At 41.4% G+C, this 19083-nt stretch overlaps 2 protein-coding genes across 2 annotated transcripts; both read left to right on the top strand.

Annotated features, from left to right (window-relative positions):
• The first annotated feature begins 260 nt into the window (after nucleotides 1-260).
• Nucleotides 261-4036, top strand: LOC307000687 (2-oxoglutarate receptor 1-like). Its single transcript, XM_079616470.1, has 2 exons — nucleotides 261-371; nucleotides 2414-4036. Exon 2 carries the CDS (start codon nucleotides 2421-2423, stop codon nucleotides 3429-3431), a length of 1011 nt encoding a protein of 336 aa, XP_079472596.1. The 5' UTR covers nucleotides 261-371; nucleotides 2414-2420; the 3' UTR covers nucleotides 3432-4036.
• Nucleotides 4037-10407: 6371 nt separating this feature from the next.
• LOC307000382 (2-oxoglutarate receptor 1-like) lies at nucleotides 10408-17785 on the top strand. Its single transcript, XM_079615939.1, has 2 exons — nucleotides 10408-10458; nucleotides 15431-17785. The coding sequence occupies exon 2, from the start codon at nucleotides 15438-15440 to the stop codon at nucleotides 16458-16460; it is 1023 nt and encodes a 340-aa protein (XP_079472065.1). The 5' UTR covers nucleotides 10408-10458; nucleotides 15431-15437; the 3' UTR covers nucleotides 16461-17785.
• Nucleotides 17786-19083: the final 1298 nt, after the last annotated feature.

The raw sequence follows: 19083 nt of genomic DNA, 5'->3' as shown, positions 1-19083 counted from the left end.
AAATAAAATACGTTAATTTTTAAAATCCACCAAAAATAACAAGCTCCGCTGGCATGTTTGGGATGCACTAATTCTTATCTTGAATACGGTTTAGGATGGATAGTGTATCAATCTGAACAGCATTGTGTTCATAAAACATTGACAGCACAACTTTCCCCATAGCCAAATATCATGAATAACATCATGTGATGACAGATCATTTTGTCTGTGTGTTTTGATGTGACATAAATAAATGCAAATGAATATATATATGATTTACCAGGAACTGTTGATGAGAAGAGGGAGGATCAGCTCAGGCATTTAAACTCATGATCACCACAGCTCGTTGCTCTGAGGAACCAGCGGCTGGATGAGGAGCATCAGACCACATTGTAAGTATTCACCTCTTCTAAAAACAGATTGTTGTAAAGCTCTTCTAGTATATTTCCATCTCAGTATTTTCTCATTGTTCAGTAAACATATCCTTTAAACAATACATTTACTTAGAAGTAAAATTGCATAAGATTTTAAGAAGGGTAACAAAACCCTCCAATTATAATGCACAGTTATCATGCTTTTCACTTTAGATTTCTGTTCCAAATAACTAGTAATTCCTTCTAAAGGATTTAGTAAAACTTGAGTCATTACTAGTGGGTTACCATGATCTTCACTTTAGAATTATTTGCATTAGTCAAATTGGTAACACTTTATCATTAGTCATCAGAGTATTAGTAGACTGTCTTGTTAATATCTGCTAACACTTTATCTGATGCTCCTCAACAGATATTATACTGACTATAAGTAACTTTGCAACTATGTCAACTTATTCTAACCCCAACCAGTCTAAAAATACTCCACTAACACTCTGTTGTAGTTGCAACTTTATTTTGATGGTTCCTTTAACACATTCTGTAGATTATAAGTTGCAACTACAACAGAGTGTTAGTGGAGTATTTAGTGGAGCTGCAACTCAAACTTTGGGTTGCAGCAAAGTTAATTTATTAATAAAGTCACGGGCAGCTGTTTGTGCTCCTAAAGGTTTCGTACAGTATGTGTGTGTGCTTCAATCAAATCAGCGAATTAATATCGAAACATTATTAAACTGACTTGGAACTACCTGTGCATTAACCAATTATATTGCACAGCTTCCAGCCAATCAGAATTGAGTATTCAGACAGACCATGCAAATTATTGAAATTTTAGTTATATTTGTTTTCTTATTATTTTTTTTATTTTTAACATTAGCTATTATGGATATAAATAATTTAAATAAATTCAGCTTCACATTGAGACTACAACAGATCCATATCTTAGAATTTCACAAGTGTTAAAGCACACACACACACACACACACACACACACACACACACACACACACACACACACACACACACACACACACACACACACACACACACACACACACACACACACACACACACACACACACACACACACACACACACACACACACACACACCGAGACTACAACAGATCCATATCTTAGAATTTCACAAGTGTTAAAACACACACACACACACACACACACACACACACACACACACACACACACACACATACACACACAAATGTTATTTCATCAAGGCCACCAAAAAAGTAAAAAGGTTCAAAGAAGTGCAGAGAGCAAAACATTTTGAGGGTTAATCATTTACATTTTGCTTTCATTTAAATGACTGGACATTCCTACTAATATAAAAAATGCTTAGGCTATATTATTACAAAGGGCCTAGCTTATACATTTGTACATTATTTAAGTGCATTACACAACCCATCTTATATAACATTTTAAAGTAATTAACATGACATTTGGCAATATCATCATTGTTAAAAAAAATTCCCAATTTAGTATTTATATCAAGCCACAAAAAATATATTTACAGAAAACAATTCAGGGGAAATTCCTCATTCAAACCTCAACTTCAAGTCAAAAGTTAATTTACAATCCCAATGTAAAAGTCTGAGTTCAACATTACCTCATCTTTGAAGATGTACAATTTGTCCAATAACTATATATAAACTAAAAAGTACCCAATTCTAATTAGACTTTGGTATCGAGAAATAAAATCGAGTTGGCGTCAATTTCCGCGTTAAATTTAATAGAGTCAACAGTAACGTTTAAAGATAGAAGGAAGTCATCAAAACAGTTCTGTGTCAGGGTTGTTTTGATGACTTCATTCTATTTAAAAAAATATGGTTAACACTATTAAATTTAACTGAGACACTGACACCTACTTGGTGTGGATCATTTTCTTCTTTTATTGCATGATAGATGCACATCTATTTATTACATTGCTGAGGTATTCAATGGAAAGTAGAGAACAAGAACAGCCTCTGAAATACTATACATTTTAGGACATCTACTTTGCATGATGTGCGCACTTTAACAATGTTTTGTATTTTTTCCTTCTGCAAGAACAACTATGACGAGTAAAATCTACTACGGCTCGAGTGACAGCTTGAGTGACAACTGCACCGACGTAGACAACGTGTTGAAGCGCTACTACCTGCCCGTCATGTACGGTGCCATCTTCATCGTGGGCGTTGTGGGTAATATCACCGCTCTGCTGGTCTACGTGCTCAAAGTTCGACACTGGAAGAGCAGCACCATCATCATGGTGAACCTCGTCATCACTGACCTTCTCTTTATGGTCAGCTTGCCCTTCTTGATCTACTACTATGTCCTCAATGACACCTGGACGCTGGGGGTCGCCATGTGCCGTTTTGCCCGATTCATGTTCCACTTCAACCTCTACGGCAGCATCCTCTTCCTCACCTGTCTGGCCATCTTCCGGTACGTGGCGATCGTGCATCCGTTGCACACGTACAGCATCAAGCAGAAGCGATGGGGCGTGTTGGCTTGCTTCTTGGTTTGGGTCGTGACGATGGGCGAGTTAAGTCCGATTTTTAACGTGTTTGACGCGGTTCCAGGGGACAATAAGACATACTGCTTGGACTTTGCGAGCAACAAAGTAGAAATCGTCTGGCCATATAGTTGGGCTTTGACCGTACTGGGATATTTGCTTCCTCTGGTCGTGGTCTGTCTTTGCTATTGGCGCATCATTGTAGAGCTAAAGAAGGGTCCTCATATGGGAAGCAAGAAACGGGTTAAAGCAAGGCGACTCATCGTGTTAATATTGACGTGCTTTATTGTTTGCTTTCTTCCCTATCACGTGCTACGAGCTCTGAGAATCTACACGAAACTCACTCTGGAAACCGACTGCATGCTGGACCGTGGCGTTCATGCCGTCTACATTATATTGAGGCCGATCGCTGTACTTAACATAATTTTCAACCTGCCGCTCTACACGCTGTCGGGGGACTTTAAGCAGGCCTTCATGGATCTGTTCAAATGTGACCGGCTCATGAGGATCTTTACATTACCTGTGATCAACAAAACCACGACCAATACCTCATACAATCAAAGCAGCTGAGTCTCAAGCCACTGTTTCAGTCTTACTAGCCAGAGTCAATGCCACTGTGAAATAGTGTCATTTACTAACTCTCATGTCTTTCCAAAGCTTTCTTACTTTTGTGGAATAAAAAAGTTGATATATGATATATGTATATATGATATATGTATTTTGTTGAACTTCTTATAATATTAAGGGATATTCTTAAGCACCAGGCCAAGAAAATAGTCTAAACCCCCTTAATCATAATATAATAATCACCTAAATGTACAGCCTCAAGTGGTTTTATACTGAAAACATAGCTCAACCACTAGAGCCTGGTGCTAACATGAAGTGCATGCATGAAATGACTAAATGCAAGTAACTTTGACTAAAGGTGTCTGACAAATGCATGAACATAAATATGCATGTAACCAACCCAAAGCCATTTCAGGACAAACAACCTTTGTTGCCCTCAACATGTCAATAGCCTATGGGCGCCACAATGGTCAAAATGGCCTTGATGTAAACAAACAATGATGCAAATCTGTAAAGATGGCATTGCATTACTCCTGTTTGTGGCAGCTATATGTCTGTGTTTATTCATTGTGTGCTTGCTTTCCTTTATAAACATTGACTTTATGATGATGGTGTAATGTAATTTGTTTGTCATACAAGATTAACAGCAGTAAAAGTGAATCACATTTGCATTTGCAGCGCCAGAGCTGCTGACCCCATCCAGCCCTCTGTGTAAACCTCCTACTCCCTCTTACCTGATGGGACAGGGCTTACCCAGAGAAGTCTATCACTGCTGTTCCGACTCAGTGAGACTATTGGATAACACTGGGAAAGCGTGTCCTTTCCATTGGAAAAGGAACACGGCAGAAGCAGCCACATCCTTCCCCAAAGGAGTCATATGGAGATAACATATGGACTAACCTCGTGGGGTTGTTTGCATATGGAATTACTGTGTTGACACCAATCTCCTAAGAGATGGGTTCTCCCAAGGGAAGGACACAGGCTTCCGTTTAGGAGCAACCATGTAAAAAAGCAACATATGGGATCCCTGCAGGGTCACACATATGGTACCCAGCCTAGACCCGGTTCTCAAGGATTCAGCGGCATATAGGTCTGGCGACGGACGCTCCACCACGTCCAGCTGCCGAGGGTGACGGAGGACTCAACAGGTTTTTCACTCTGGAGACATAAGCGCAACCGTGGGCGCAGCAAGCTGACAAGAGACGGGCCTCACCCGCCTCGCCCCCCTAAAGAACCTGACAAGCAGGTCGTGCTTCCCAACCAACTTGCCTCCTATGGAGTCATGATATGCAGAAATAGCGGCAGCATAAACTCTAAGGGTGGAGGGAGACAGCCTTTGCTCCAACCCGTTCTGCAGGAAGGATAGCATGATGCTAATCGAACATCTTCAGGGGTCCTCTCGGTGAAAGGAACACCACTCGACGAACAGATTCCACTTCGACGCGTAAGCGTGTCTTGTAGACGGTGCTCCTGCCGAAGTGATGGTGTTAAGTACCTCTAGGGGTAAATCACCTAGAACCTCCACTTCCCGTCCCGGGACCAGACATGGAGATTCCAGAGGTCTGGACGCGGGTGCCATACGGTGCCTCATCTCTGAGAAAGTAGATCCTTCCTCAGAGGAATGTGCCAGGGAGGGGCTGTCGTGAGGAGCATTAGTTCTGGGAACCAGGTCCAGTTGGGCAAGTAGGGCGCAACTAGCAAGACCTGCTCCTTGTCTTCCCTTACTTTGCAAGTAGGCTCACTGGGGGAAATGTATATTTGCGAAGGCCCCGGGGCCAGCTGTGAGCCAGTGCATCCGTGGGAATCAGGGAATAAAACAACTGACAGTGGGTCGTTTCTTGAGAGGCATACAGGTCTACCTGAGCGGCTCCGAAACGAGACCACCTTGTTGGTTGATGTCCGCCACGGTCGCAGTGTTGTCCATGCGGACAAGCACATCTTTGGCCTGTAGCGGCCTCTATAGACGGCTCAGAGCAAGATGTTCTCATTTCGAGGCGTTCTAGGTTGCCCGTCTCGGGGCCTCTAGCTCCTGCGCTTGTACAGCCGAGAACTGCTGGGCATAGTTCTCGACCATGTCGCCGAAGAGGCCGGACTAGGACACGGCTAATTAAGAATCCTGACTTTGTCGGTACCCCTTATGTCGGCCAGATACAGCCAGAGATGGCGTTCCTGGACCACTAGTGTGGACATCACACGACCCAGAGACCACGTAGCAGCCTTCATCGCTTGAAACGCGACGTTTGTCGCGGTACGAAGTTCTTGTAGAACTTCTGGATCGTGACCACCCTCGTGCAGGTCTTTTAGTGCCTTGGCCTTGGCCAGAGGTGGCTTCCCCACAGGACTGATAAGTCTCGCCGGTTAGACCAGACAAGTGCTCACAGGCCCGGGAAGGGAGACACGGATTCCCCCGTGAGGTGGAGTTTGGACACAGTTGCATAGCAACAGCCCATTCCAAGAGGAAATCGATATGTAACCCATTTAGAGGCCCCGCCATCAAGGGTGATGAGGGGGGAAGACTTACTAGGTTGGTTTCGAGCAATAAAAGGTGCCGTCCGCGACTAACTGATCTCTTCATGCACCTCTGGAAAGAAAGTCACTGGGGCGGGGCGCTGAGAACCATCCAGAGAAGCCAATCATCCAGCCTCGAGGGCTCAGGACACGGTAGAGGATTCCACATGAGCCGATCCTCTCTGTGACCCGGGAGAGCATAGCTGTCATTTCTCATTAACTCGGACAATGCTACGGTTCTTGAATGAGTTAACACAGCCAGGCTGTGAAAAAAGTCAGGCTCACCCTTCGATGTAGCGATCGATATCCAGTCATTGGGGGGAGCCCCAAATGATACGACTGGTACACACCTTTGAGATGGTCCAGCCCGTTGCTGAGGGAGTTCCACTGGCACAAGGCTAGGGGGTTGGTTCCCCGAAGGAAGAGCTCTCACCATGATCATCAAATCACCCACGCTACAGCGCGAAGTAACCCTCTGAGAAGGATTAGATCGACGCAGAGTCACGGGCCGAAGGTCTCCTACCTCTTTCGAGGTATTGGAGTCTCGACTGCAACTCCGAGATGGTCATCTTCCATATATATATATAAATAAAAAAAAAAAATGTAAACACTCATAAAATCCATCACAACATGCTACTGCACTAGAGCTCCTAATGTTGCTGAGAATGAGTGAAGGTTAGCCCACAGTGTAGTCAGGCAACTACAAATCCAACACACTTGTAACATTTTTACAATAAGACAATAATTTAAAAAAAAATGCTTTCAGTGGTATCTACACTGTTAAATAGTTTGGAATACAAAGCACAATGTCTGTTAATAAAACACAATTCCAATTAAAGGTTGTATCAGCGATTGTGGGTGACGACGTCACTTCTGTTTGTGTTTGAAGCGAGATCCCAAACAAACCAAGTTAGCTCGCCCCTCCCTCCCGTTTCGTGCATCATGAAAAAAAAACGATCATGCACGCGCATTTCTTAGCTAGAACTACCCAAGTTTAGTCGAGCTTCGCTCAAATTATTTCAAGAAGGATATTTTCACACACAGTTCACATCCAAACAAGTCAGCACTAGCAGCTACTCACCTGTCCAGAAGAAACATTGCAACCTCGGCGTCCGATTATTATTTTTTTTAACTTGAATTTCTTTCCACCGTTCAAACGCCTTACCCGATAACTATACGTGTCTTGGAATAAACACGATGGTATTCCCTCGCCCTAATCCTCCTCCTCTTGGGGATTGACTCAGCCATGTTCAATTTCTCTTGTTGATAGACGCTGGCTTCTTCTTCAGCCCCGACTTCGCGTGCAGCCGTGCACAAGCGCAAAAACTCACAACACCCAGCCCCTGTCGGTGATTGGTTGGAACACTGTTTATTTTGGTTTTGAGTGGTTGGTGAAACCAATTGTTTTTGTGTGCAGATCTCAGAGCCTAGGCTGCCTACAGAGATGAGTTTTTTTGACGGCTTGCTTGTGGAGCGGGCAGCTAGCGGATCGTTAGGAAAGATTAGATGAATGTGATAATTTATGTTTGGGCCTGAAATCTCTGATACAACCTTTAAATATTGTTAAACTGTAATATGTATGTTTAATAGGATACTGGGGCTAATATGAGTGTTATACTCTATTAATGATATACAGTACAACCGCTAGTGCTATATATAGTTGTACATAATTATTTAAAAATAGTAAATAGCGTAGATCATGGGATGGTGGCTACGGGCCCCCACACACTGTCCTTGCATAGGGCCCAAGATTTGGTGCTACAGCACTGTACAGTATAGTACAGTATATACTCCATTCAAAACAGCGGTAACTGTGTTTGAATAATATCTGCATGGCACAATTGACTCTGCAGAGTCAAACTCAAACTTCTCAACAAACAAACAGAACATTTTTACTTTCAGTTGCTCAGTTGATAGTCTTTGCTCTTGCAACAGTGTTACGAAATTCCAGCTGATGTTTATGTTTAGCTGTTTTACAGTAAAGGAAGAGGAAATGTGAAGCCTCCATCAAACCCTAATAAGATGCAAAATAGGGCATGTACAAAATATTTTTGTCTCAATTTATACCTTATATGGAAGGTTTCTTAATCAAACTTTGTGTTGTTTTTTTTGTAATTTACGTGAACTCAAGTCACCACTTTAGTGGAAGGGATTAACTAATGAAATCAAATTAGATGAAGTTCCTTATCGACATTACCTTGTATTAAATCTCATGAATCATCTCAGATTTCATCAGTTGTTCACACACACACACACACACACACACACACACACACACACACACACACACACACACACACACACACACACACACACACACACACACACACACACACACACACACACACACACACACACACACACACACACACACACACACAAGGAAAAGCCTCTCATTGACTGGACGAAAAGGAAGAAGCAGCTTCTGCATATTTATTGTAAATAAACACTTGTTTGGTTTCCAAGGTGATTAAATCTAAGAACAAAATGAAATGGGATTTCCCGGTTAACTGATGAGAAGTCCACTTCCGTGAAATGAAATCACATGGTGTTTCTCGAGATCTGCTTGCAAATTGCAGTTAAGAGTTTGATGGTTTGTGGATATATGCATTGAGACGTTCCTCTGTCCACAAAAGTTTTATATAGTAACCAGTGACAGATAAATATACAATTATGCAACATCACAAAACTGACTTGTGTGATGCTGCATAGTCATTGACCAAGATGTGTGAGACGTGAGTCATTGACATTGCATAAATAACTGTTTCTCAATCTACCTTTGAATGAGGTGAGAATAGAGACGTCTTTCTTTCTTGAACAAACGCCATGAGAAAATGTCTCTTTCACAACAGAAACCATTCCCCCGGTTTCACAGACACGACTCAAGCCTCCCGGACTAAACTGCATGTGTGAGTTGTTTTAGCTGAAAGCAACTTGCACTGATATATCTTAAACATATCTTGAAATATGTCAGTGCCATTGTTTTGTCTCAAGATGAACAGTAATGTTTATTTTTATTTTTCTAAGGCATGTTTATAAAAGCTATAATTTGCTAAACCCTCATTGAACGAAGGCCAAATCCTGGTTTAATCTGAGCCCTGTCTGTGAAACCAGGCCATTGTGATTTACTACATTTCATGTGCGCATAAACTTGGTCTCAGATGTTTCTCCTAAAATTCACTAAGAAGTATAAATAAAAATGCACAATTAATTTATATTTCATGTGATTATTTTCTAATTCATATTCAGAGTTTTAAAGTGAGATCACTCAAGAGAAAGTCTCCATTTGCTTGATGCATGTCATTGCAAGGAGATAATCATAAAAAAAAATCATTCATCTCATTCATGTCATGAATAGTAATAATGAATATATTGGGACATGATCAATATATATGCCGATCATCATGAAAGCACTGAGAGTGTTGCTGCTATACACACCATATACTGTCCTGTAAGTAGAAATACAACAACAACAACAAAAATCTGTGCAGATTTACTGCTAAACAGAAACAATATCGCTAAAGTGGTTTCATAACTGTCACACAGTACGGTGCCATTTCATTTTTGCATTTCACTGATGTGATATTTATTGTTTTATTTCCTGCTTTCACACACAGTTATGTCACTGGTACACACCTGAAGTCTCTGGTGGCACGCGAGGGAGTGAAACCAGTTCACACACTTTCACAGAAAGGTTGTAATGATGTTGTAAATTCAGCTTTACCATCATAGAAATAAATGACATTTTGTAAAACATCAAAACAGAAAAGTTATTTTAAATTGTAATAATATTTCACAATATGACACCAAATAAATGCAAACCTCAAACTTTTAACAGTGATGTTGGTGTGCAGAAGAGATTTCTTTCAGAAGCATTACATTTTTTTCCCCAAAACTCACACTGGTACTCTACGCCTATGTGGTTTCAGTTTTTATTTAAGTGTGAGTATTACTTCCTCTAGTGGTTAAACTGGAGCACTGTCCCTAAGATATATTTTCTCCATGACTATTTGGTTCTATAATTTTTTCAGTGATGACCTTGGCGTCATGCTTTATTTTAACCTAAAAGGAAAAAGCACCGCTTGCAATATATTGTCTACTAACTTCCGTTTTGTACACATGACCTGTCCTCCTGTACATGATCAGTCTATCATGCAAAACACACAACAAAATAATCGTTGGCATCTTGGATGAGAGATAAAAATCATTGTGTTCATAAAACATTGACAGCAGTGGAATTAACGTGGGCTTGTCAGTACACACTTTCCCATAACCAAATATCAAATGAATAAGATCAGACCTGTGCGGCTCTAAATCCCGCCCATAGGATCATGTGTTGATAGATCATATTGCCTGTGTGTTTTGATGTGACATAAATGAATTCAAATGAATGGGACTGACATTTAGCACCCGGAACTGTTGATCATTAGAGGGAGGATCAGCTCAGGCATTTAAACTCATGATCATCACAGTTCGTTGCTCTGAGGAACCAGCGGCTGGATGAGGAGCATCAGACCACATTGTAAGTATTCACCTCTTCTAAAGACAGCTCTTCTAGTGGTTTGGCATTTCATTATTTTGTAATTGTTCAGTAAACATATCCTTTAAACAATACATTTATTTAAGGGTTAGTTAATCCAAAAATGAAAAATGTCTTAATTACCCTTATGTCGTTCTAAACCAGTAAATCTTTATCTCATCTTCGGTACACAAAGGAAGATCTTTTTTTGTGAAATCTGAAAGCTTGTGGTTTAGTCCAAAAGTCTGTAGATACTCGATCGCTTCACGTGATTAAAAGATTTAGTTTTGGCTTTTATTCACATATTAAAGTTCGTCAACTCACACATCAGTTGTGGTAAACGGTAGCTTAAGCATGTTCGGTTGACGCGTGAGAACCAATGAGGTTCATTCTCGTGTTACGCATCACGTTTGAGCTTCTGCAAGAACCAATGAGGTTCATTCTCATGTTACGCATCACGTTTGAGCCTCTGCAAGAACCAATGAGGTTCATTCTCATGTTACGCATCACGTTTGAGCTTCTGAAAGAACCAATGAGGTTCATTCTCATGTTACGCATCACGTTTGAGCTTCTGCACGAACCAATGAGGTTCATTCTCGTGTTACGCATCACGTTTGAGCTTCTGCACGAACCAATGAGGTTCATTCTCGTGTTACGCATCACGTTTGAGCTTCTGCAAGAAACAATGAGGTTCATTCTCGTGTTACGCATCACGTTTGAGCTTCTGAAAGAACCAATGAGGTTCATTCTCATGTTACGCATCACGTTTGAGCTTCTGCAAGAACCAATGAGGTTCATTCTCGTGTTACGCATCACGTTTGAGCTTCTGCAAGAACCAATGAGGTTCATTCTTGTGTTATGCATCACGTTTGAGCTTCTGCAAGAACCAATGAGGTTCATTCTCGTGTTACGCATCACGTTTGAGCTTCTGCAAGAACCAATGAGGTTCATTCTCGTGTTACGCATCACGTTTGAGCTTCAGCGAGAACCAATGAGGTTCATTCTTGTGTTACGCATCACGTTTGAGCTTCTGAAAGAACCAATGAGCTTCATTCTCGTGTTACGCATCACGTTTGAGCTTCTGCAAAAACCAATGAGGTTCATTCTCGTGTTACGCATCACGTTTGAGCTTCTGCAAGAACCAATGAGGTTCATTCTCGTGTTACGCATCACGTTTGAGCTTCTGCAAGAACCAATGAGGTTCATTCTCGTGTTACGCATCACGTTTGAGCTTCTGCAAGAACCAATGAGGTTCATTCTCGTGTTACGCATCACGTTTGAGCTTCTGCAAGAACCAATGAGGTTCATTCTCGTGTTACGCATCACGTTTGAGCTTCTGCAAGAACCAATGAGGTTCATTCTAGTGTTACGCATCACGTTTGAGCTTCAGCGAGAACCAATGAGGTTCATTCTCGTGTTACGCATCACGTTTGAGCTTCTGCAAGAACCAATGAGGTTCATTCTTGTGTTACGCATCACGTTTGAGCTTCTGAAAGAACCAATGAGGTTCATTCTCGTGTTACGCATCACGTTTGAGCTTCTGAAAGAACCAATGAGGTTCATTCTCGTGTTACGCATCACGTTTGAGCTTCTGCAAGAACCAATGAGGTTCATTCTAGTGTTACGCATCACGTTTGAGCTTCAGCGAGAACCAATGAGGTTCATTCTCGTGTTACGCATCACGTTTGAGCTTCTGCAAGAACCAATGAGGTTCATTCTCGTGTTACGCATCACGTTTGAGCCTCTGCAAGAACCAATGAGGTTCATTCTCGTGTTACGCATCACGTTTGAGCTTCTGAAAGAACCAATGAGGTTCATTCTCATGTTACGCATCACGTTTGAGCTTCTGAAAGAACCAATGAGGTTCATTCTCATGTTACGCATCACGTTTGAGCTTCTGCAAGAGCCAATGAGGTTCATTCTCGTGTTACGCATCACGTTTGAGCTTCTGTAAGAACCAATGAGGTTCATTCTCATGTTACGCATCACGTTTGAGCTTCTGTAAGAACCAATGAGGTTCATTCTCATGTTATGCATCACGTTTGAGCTTCTGTAAGAACCAATGAGGTTCATTCTCATGTTACGCTTCACGTTTGAGCTTCTGCAAGAACCAATGAGGTTCATTCTCGTGTTACGCATCACGTTTGAGCTTCTGCAAGAACCAATGAGGTTCATTCTCGTGTTACGCATCACGTTTGAGCTTCTGAAAAAACCAATGAGGTTCATTCTTGTGTTACGCATCACGTTTGAGCTTCTGAAAAAACCAATGAGGTTCATTCTTGTGTTACGCATCACGTTTGAGCTTCTGAAAGAACCAATGAGGTTCATTCTCATGTTATGCATCACGTTTGAGCTTCTGAAAGAACCAATGAGGTTCATTCTCGTGTTACGCATCATATTTGAGCTTCTGAAAGAACCAATGAGCTTCATTCTCGTGTTACGCATCACGTTTGAGCTTCTGAAAGAACCAATGAGCTTCATTCTCGTGTTACGCATCACGTTTGAGCTTCTGAAAGAACCAATGAGCTTCATTCTCGTGTTACGCATCACGTTTGAGCTTCTGCAAGAGCCAATGAGGTTCATTCTCGTGTTACGCATCACGTTTGAGCTTCTGAAAGAACCAATGAGGTTCATTCTCATGTTACGCATCACGTTTGAGCTTCTGAAAGAACCAATGAGGTTCATTCTCATGTTACGCATCACGTTTGAGCTTCTGCAAGAGCCAATGAGGTTAATTCTCGTGTTACGCATCACGTTTGAGCTTCTGTAAGAACCAATGAGGTTCATTCTCATGTTACGCATCACGTTTGAGCTTCTGTAAGAACCAATGAGGTTCATTCTCATGTTATGCATCACGTTTGAGCTTCTGTAAGAACCAATGAGGTTCATTCTCATGTTACGCATCACGTTTGAGCTTCTGCAAGAACCAATGAGGTTCATTCTCGTGTTACGCATCACGTTTGAGCTTCTGCAAGAACCAATGAGGTTCATTCTCGTGTTACGCATCACGTTTGAGCTTCTGAAAGAACCAATGAGGTTCATTCTCATGTTACGCATCACGTTTGAGCTTCTGAAAGAACCAATGAGGTTCATTCTCATGTTACGCATCACGTTTGAGCTTCTGCAAGAGCCAATGAGGTTCATTCTCGTGTTACGCATCACGTTTGAGCTTCTGTAAGAACCAATGAGGTTCATTCTCATGTTACGCATCACGTTTGAGCTTCTGTAAGAACCAATGAGGTTCATTCTCATGTTACGCATCACGTTTGAGCTTCTGTAAGAACCAATGAGGTTCATTCTCATGTTATGCATCACGTTTGAGCTTCTGTAAGAACCAATGAGGTTCATTCTCATGTTACGCATCACGTTTGAGCTTCTGCAAGAGCCAATGAGGTTCATTCTCGTGTTACGCATCACGTTTGAGCTTCTGTAAGAACCAATGAGGTTCATTCTCATGTTACGCATCACGTTTGAGCTTCTGAAAGAACCAATGAGGTTCATTCTCATGTTACGCATCACGTTTGAGCTTCAGCGAGAACCAATGAGGTTCATTCTCGTGTTACGCATCACGTTTGAGCTTCTGCAAGAACCAATGAGGTTCATTCTTGTGTTACGCATCACGTTTGAGCTTCTGCAAGAACCAATGAGGTTCATTCTCGTGTTACGCATCACGTTTGAGCTTCTGCAAGAACCAATGAGGTTCATTCTCGTGTTACGCATCACGTTTGAGCTTCTGCAAGAACCAATGAGGTTCATTCTCGTGTTACGCATCACGTTTGAGCTTCTGCAAGAACCAATGAGGTTCATTCTCGTGTTACGCATCACGTTTGAGCTTCTGCAAGAACCAATGAGGTTCATTCTCGTGTTACGCATCACGTTTGAGCTTCTGCAAGAACCAATGAGGTTCATTCTCGTGTTACGCATCACGTTTGAGCTTCTGAAAGAACCAATGAGGTTCATTCTCGTGTTACGCATCACGTTTGAGCTTCTGCAAGAACCAATGAGGTTCATTATCGTGTTACGCATCACGTTTGAGCTTCTGCTAGAGACAATGAGTTTCATTCTCGTGTTACGCATCACGTTTGAGCTTCTGTAAGAACCAATGAGGTTCATTCTCGTGTTACGCATCACGTTTGAGCTTCTGAAAAAACCAATGAGGTTCATTCTTGTGTTACGCATCACGTTTGAGCTTCTGAAAAAACCAATGAGGTTCATTCTTGTGTTACGCATCACGTTTGAGCTTCTGAAAGAACCAATGAGGTTCATTCTCATGTTATGCATCACGTTTGAGCTTCTGAAAGAACCAATGAGGTTCATTCTCGTGTTACGCATCACGTTTGAGCTTCTGCAAGAACCAATGAGGTTCATTCTCGTGTTACGCATCACGTTTGAGCTTCTGAAAGAACCAATGAGCTTCATTCTCGTGTTACGCATCACGTTTGAGCTTCTGAATGAAACAATGAGGTTCATTCTCATGTTACGCATCATATTTGAGCTTCTGCAAGAACCAATGAGCTTCATTCTCGTGTTACGCATCACGTTTGAGCTTCTGAAAGAACCAATGAGGTTCATTCTCATGTTACGCATCACGTTTGAGCTTCTGCAAGAGCCAATGAGGTTCATTCTCGTGTTACGCATCACGTTTGAGCTTCTGCAAGAACCAATGAGGTTCATTCTCGTGTTACGCATCACGTTTGAGCTTCTGCAAGAACCAATGAGGTTCATTCTCGTGTTACGCATCACGTTTGAGCTTCTGCAAGAACCAATGAGGTTCACCAATTGAACCTTGTTCGCTGATCAACGTTTATATGTGAATAAAAGCCTAAATTCAATCTGTTCATCATAGTGATCAAGTCAAGTATTCAATGGCAAGTAGAGAACAAGAACAGTCTCTGAAATACTATCAATTTTTAGGACATCTACTTTGCATGATGTGCGCTCTTTAACAATGTTTTGTGTGTTTTTCTTCTGCAAGAACAACCATGGCGAGCCACCTTTACTACGGCTCGAGTAACAGCTCAAGCGACAACTGCACCGAAGTGGACAATCTCATGAAGCGCTACTACCTGCCCGTCACGTACGGTGCCATCTTCATCGTGGGCGTTGTGGGTAATATCACCGCTCTGCTGGTCTACGTGCTCAAAGTTCGACACTGGAAGAGCAGCACCATCATCATGGTGAACCTCGTCATCACTGACCTTCTCTTTATGGTCAGCTTGCCCTTCTTGATCTATTACTACGTCCTCGATGACACCTGGACGCTGGGGGTCGTCATGTGCCGCTTTGCCCGATTCATGTACCACTTCAACCTCTACGGCAGCATCCTCTTCCTCACCTGTCTGGCCATCTTCCGGTACGTGGCGATCGTGCATCCGTTGCACACGTACAGCATCAAGCAGAAGCGATGGGGCGTGTTGGCTTGCTTCTTGGTTTGGGTCGTGACGGTGGGCGAGTTAAGTCCGATTTTTAACATGTTTGACACAGTTCCAAGGGACAATAAGACATACTGCTTGGACTTTGCGAGCAACAAAGTAGAAATCGTCTGGCCATATAGTTGGGCTTTGACCGTACTGGGATATTTGCTTCCTCTGGTCGTGGTCTGTCTTTGCTATTGGCGCATCATTGTAGAGCTAAAGAAGGGTCCTCATATGGGAAGCAAGAAACGGGTTAAAGCAAGGCGACTCATCGTGTTGATATTGACGTGCTTTGTTGTTTGCTTTCTTCCCTTTCACGTGCTACGAGCTCTGAGAATCTACACGAAACTCACTCCGGAAACCGACTGCATGCTGGACCGTGGCGTTCATGCCGCCTACATTATCTCGAGGCCAATCGCTGTAATCAACATCATTTTCAACCTGCCGCTCTACACGTTGTCGGGGGACTTTAAGCAGGCCTTTAAGGATCTATTCAAATGTGACCGGCTCATGTCGAAGACTAAGGGGATCATTAAAGTGGCTGTGATCAAGAAACCCACGACCAATACCACATATGTGCAAAGCAGCTGAGTCTCAAGCCACTGTCTTAGTCTTAATGGAACACTCCACTTTTTTTTTGGAAATAGGCTCATTTTCCAGCTCCCTGAGAGTTAAACAGTTTTACCGTTTTCGAATCCATTCAGCCGATCTCCAGGGTCTGGCGGTAGCACTTGTAGCATAGCTTAGCATAGATCATTGAATCTGATTAGACCGTTAGCATCTCTCTTAAAAAAAATTATCAAAGACTTTCGATATTTTTCCTATTTAAAACTTGACTCTTCTGTAGTTACATCGTGTACTAAGACCGACAGAAAATGAAAAGTTGTGATTTTCTAGGCCAATATGACTAGGAACTATTCTCTCATTCCTGCGTAATAATCAAGGAACTGCAGCCGTACAGCAGCGCAATGATATTACACAGCGCCTGAAAATAGTCCCCAGCTCCGTAACTTCCAACGTGACCGGCACTAAGTGTGTAATATCATTGCGCTGCTGGTACGGCAACAGTTCCTTGATTATTACGCAGGAATGAGAGAATAGTTCCTAGTCATATTGGCCTAGAAAATCACAACATTTCATTTTCTGTCGGTCTTTGATTGTCTGAATGGATTCGAACTTTAACTGTTTAACTCTAGGGGAGTTGGAAAATGAGGCTATTTACCAAAAAAGTGGAGTTCCTTTAAGAGCCAGAGTCAATGCCACTGTGAAAACCACTTTATGAAGGGATACTCCACCTAAAAATGTATGTTCTGTCATCATTTACTCACTCCAAACCTGAAGGACTTTCTTACGTTTGTGGAATATAAATACGATACTGAAATATCTGAAACACTTCAAATACTCATTTTCAACATAATACTGTAGATACACAATACCAGTTGCGCTTTCTCTCTCACACACAAACACACACACTGCTCTCACTCACTCGTTTCATTTGCTCCGGATGAATATTGTATAGTATAGTAATTTATAGTATTGAAAATGTAGCTCAACCAGAGCTAACAATACCAAGGTCATGGGTTTGATTCCCAGCAAATGCATCATGAACCGTCATGACGTCTCACAAATGCATGAACATAAATGTGTGTGTAATCAAACCAAAGCCATTTCATGACAAACCACCCTCAGCATGTCAATAGCCTATGGGCGCCACAATGGTCAAAAAATGGCCCTGATGCAAACAAACAATGATGCTTATCTGTAAAGATGATATTGCAATGTTCCTGTGTGTTTGGGGCAGCTGTATGTCTGTTTTTATTCATTGTGTGCTTGCTTTCCTTCATAAACCTTGACTTAATGATGATGGCGTTGTGTAATTTGTTTGCCATACAAGATTAACAGCAGTAAAAGTACTTAAAAAAACATTTGCATTGTTTACTTTTTGGTATGTACAGAGACAAACATTTCAATCAGAGATATAATATATAACTGTTTGAATAATATCTGCATGGCACAATTGACTTCTCAACCAACAAACTGATGCTATTTTATTCAGAACATTTTTACTTTCAGTTGCTCAGTTGATAGTCTTTGTTTTACATAACCTGATGGAAACTGGCTCATTCATATGGTCTGAATGGAGTAACTGGTTAAACAAATTCATCAGAAAAAAAGTAGTCGTATAACAGTGTTCTACGCAATTCCAGCTGATGTTTAGATGCATGTTTTACAGTAAAGGAAGAGGAAATGTGAAGCCTCCATCAAAACCCAATTGATATGCAAATCAGGGAATTTTGTCACAGTTCACACATTTTACAGAAGATTTCTAAATCAAATGTTTAACATAAGCTATTGTTTTTAAACTGTTTTTTTTTCTTCTTTTTTTTCTCGTGAATTTAGTGGAAGGGATTACTATGTTATGAAATCAAATTAGACTAAGTTCCTCGTCGACTTTACCTTGTATTAAATATCTCATGAATCATCTCAGATTTCACCAGTTGTTCACACACACACACACACACACACACACACACACACACACACACACACACACACACACACACGAGGAAACACCTCTCATTATTATAAATAAACACTTGTTTAGTCACCAAGGTGATTCAATGGTGTTCACCAAGGTGATACTGGTGTTCCACAAGGATCTATCCTGGGCCCTTTACTTTTTACTTTATACATAAACGATCTTCCTTCAGTCTGTCCTAATACTAATATTCAAATGTATGCAGATGACACTGTTATTTATATACACGGACGTAGTGTGTCACAAGTTGCAAACGACCTTACAGAATCCCTGGTTCATGTTGCAGCTTGGCTAGAACATTGCTGCTTACAGTTAAACATCTCTAAAACAGTGTGCATGTTTTTCACCAAAACTAAGAATTTAAGTATAGTGCCAGATGTATCTGTATCAGGTGAAAAATTACAAGTTGTATCTGAATATAAGTACCTTGGTATTCTGATTGATTCTAAATTGTCATTTAAGGCACAGGTTAAAAAGGTCTGTAACCAGGTCAGATTTAGTTTATCAAATTTTAGATTTATTCGTGATTATATGTCGTCTAATGCCGCTTTAATGTATATGCAGTCAATGATTGTTTCTAATATTACCTACTGTTTAACTACTTGGTCACACGCTAATATCACTACTCTGAAACCACTAGAGTCTTTGTATAAACAATCATTAAAAACTCTTGAT

Source organism: Phoxinus phoxinus (genome assembly GCF_949152265.1).
Source record: "Phoxinus phoxinus genome assembly, chromosome: 6".
Lineage (NCBI taxonomy): Eukaryota > Metazoa > Chordata > Actinopteri > Cypriniformes > Leuciscidae > Phoxinus > Phoxinus phoxinus.
The sequence above is the reverse complement of the archived record's forward strand: the minus strand, read 5'-3'. Positions and strand labels throughout refer to the sequence as shown.

Coding starts and splice junctions, on each gene's coding strand:
- LOC307000687 (XM_079616470.1), top strand. CDS start 2,421: ATGACGAGTAAAATCTACTACGGCTCGAGTGACAGCTTGAGTGACAAC.
- LOC307000382 (XM_079615939.1), top strand. CDS start 15,438: ATGGCGAGCCACCTTTACTACGGCTCGAGTAACAGCTCAAGCGACAAC.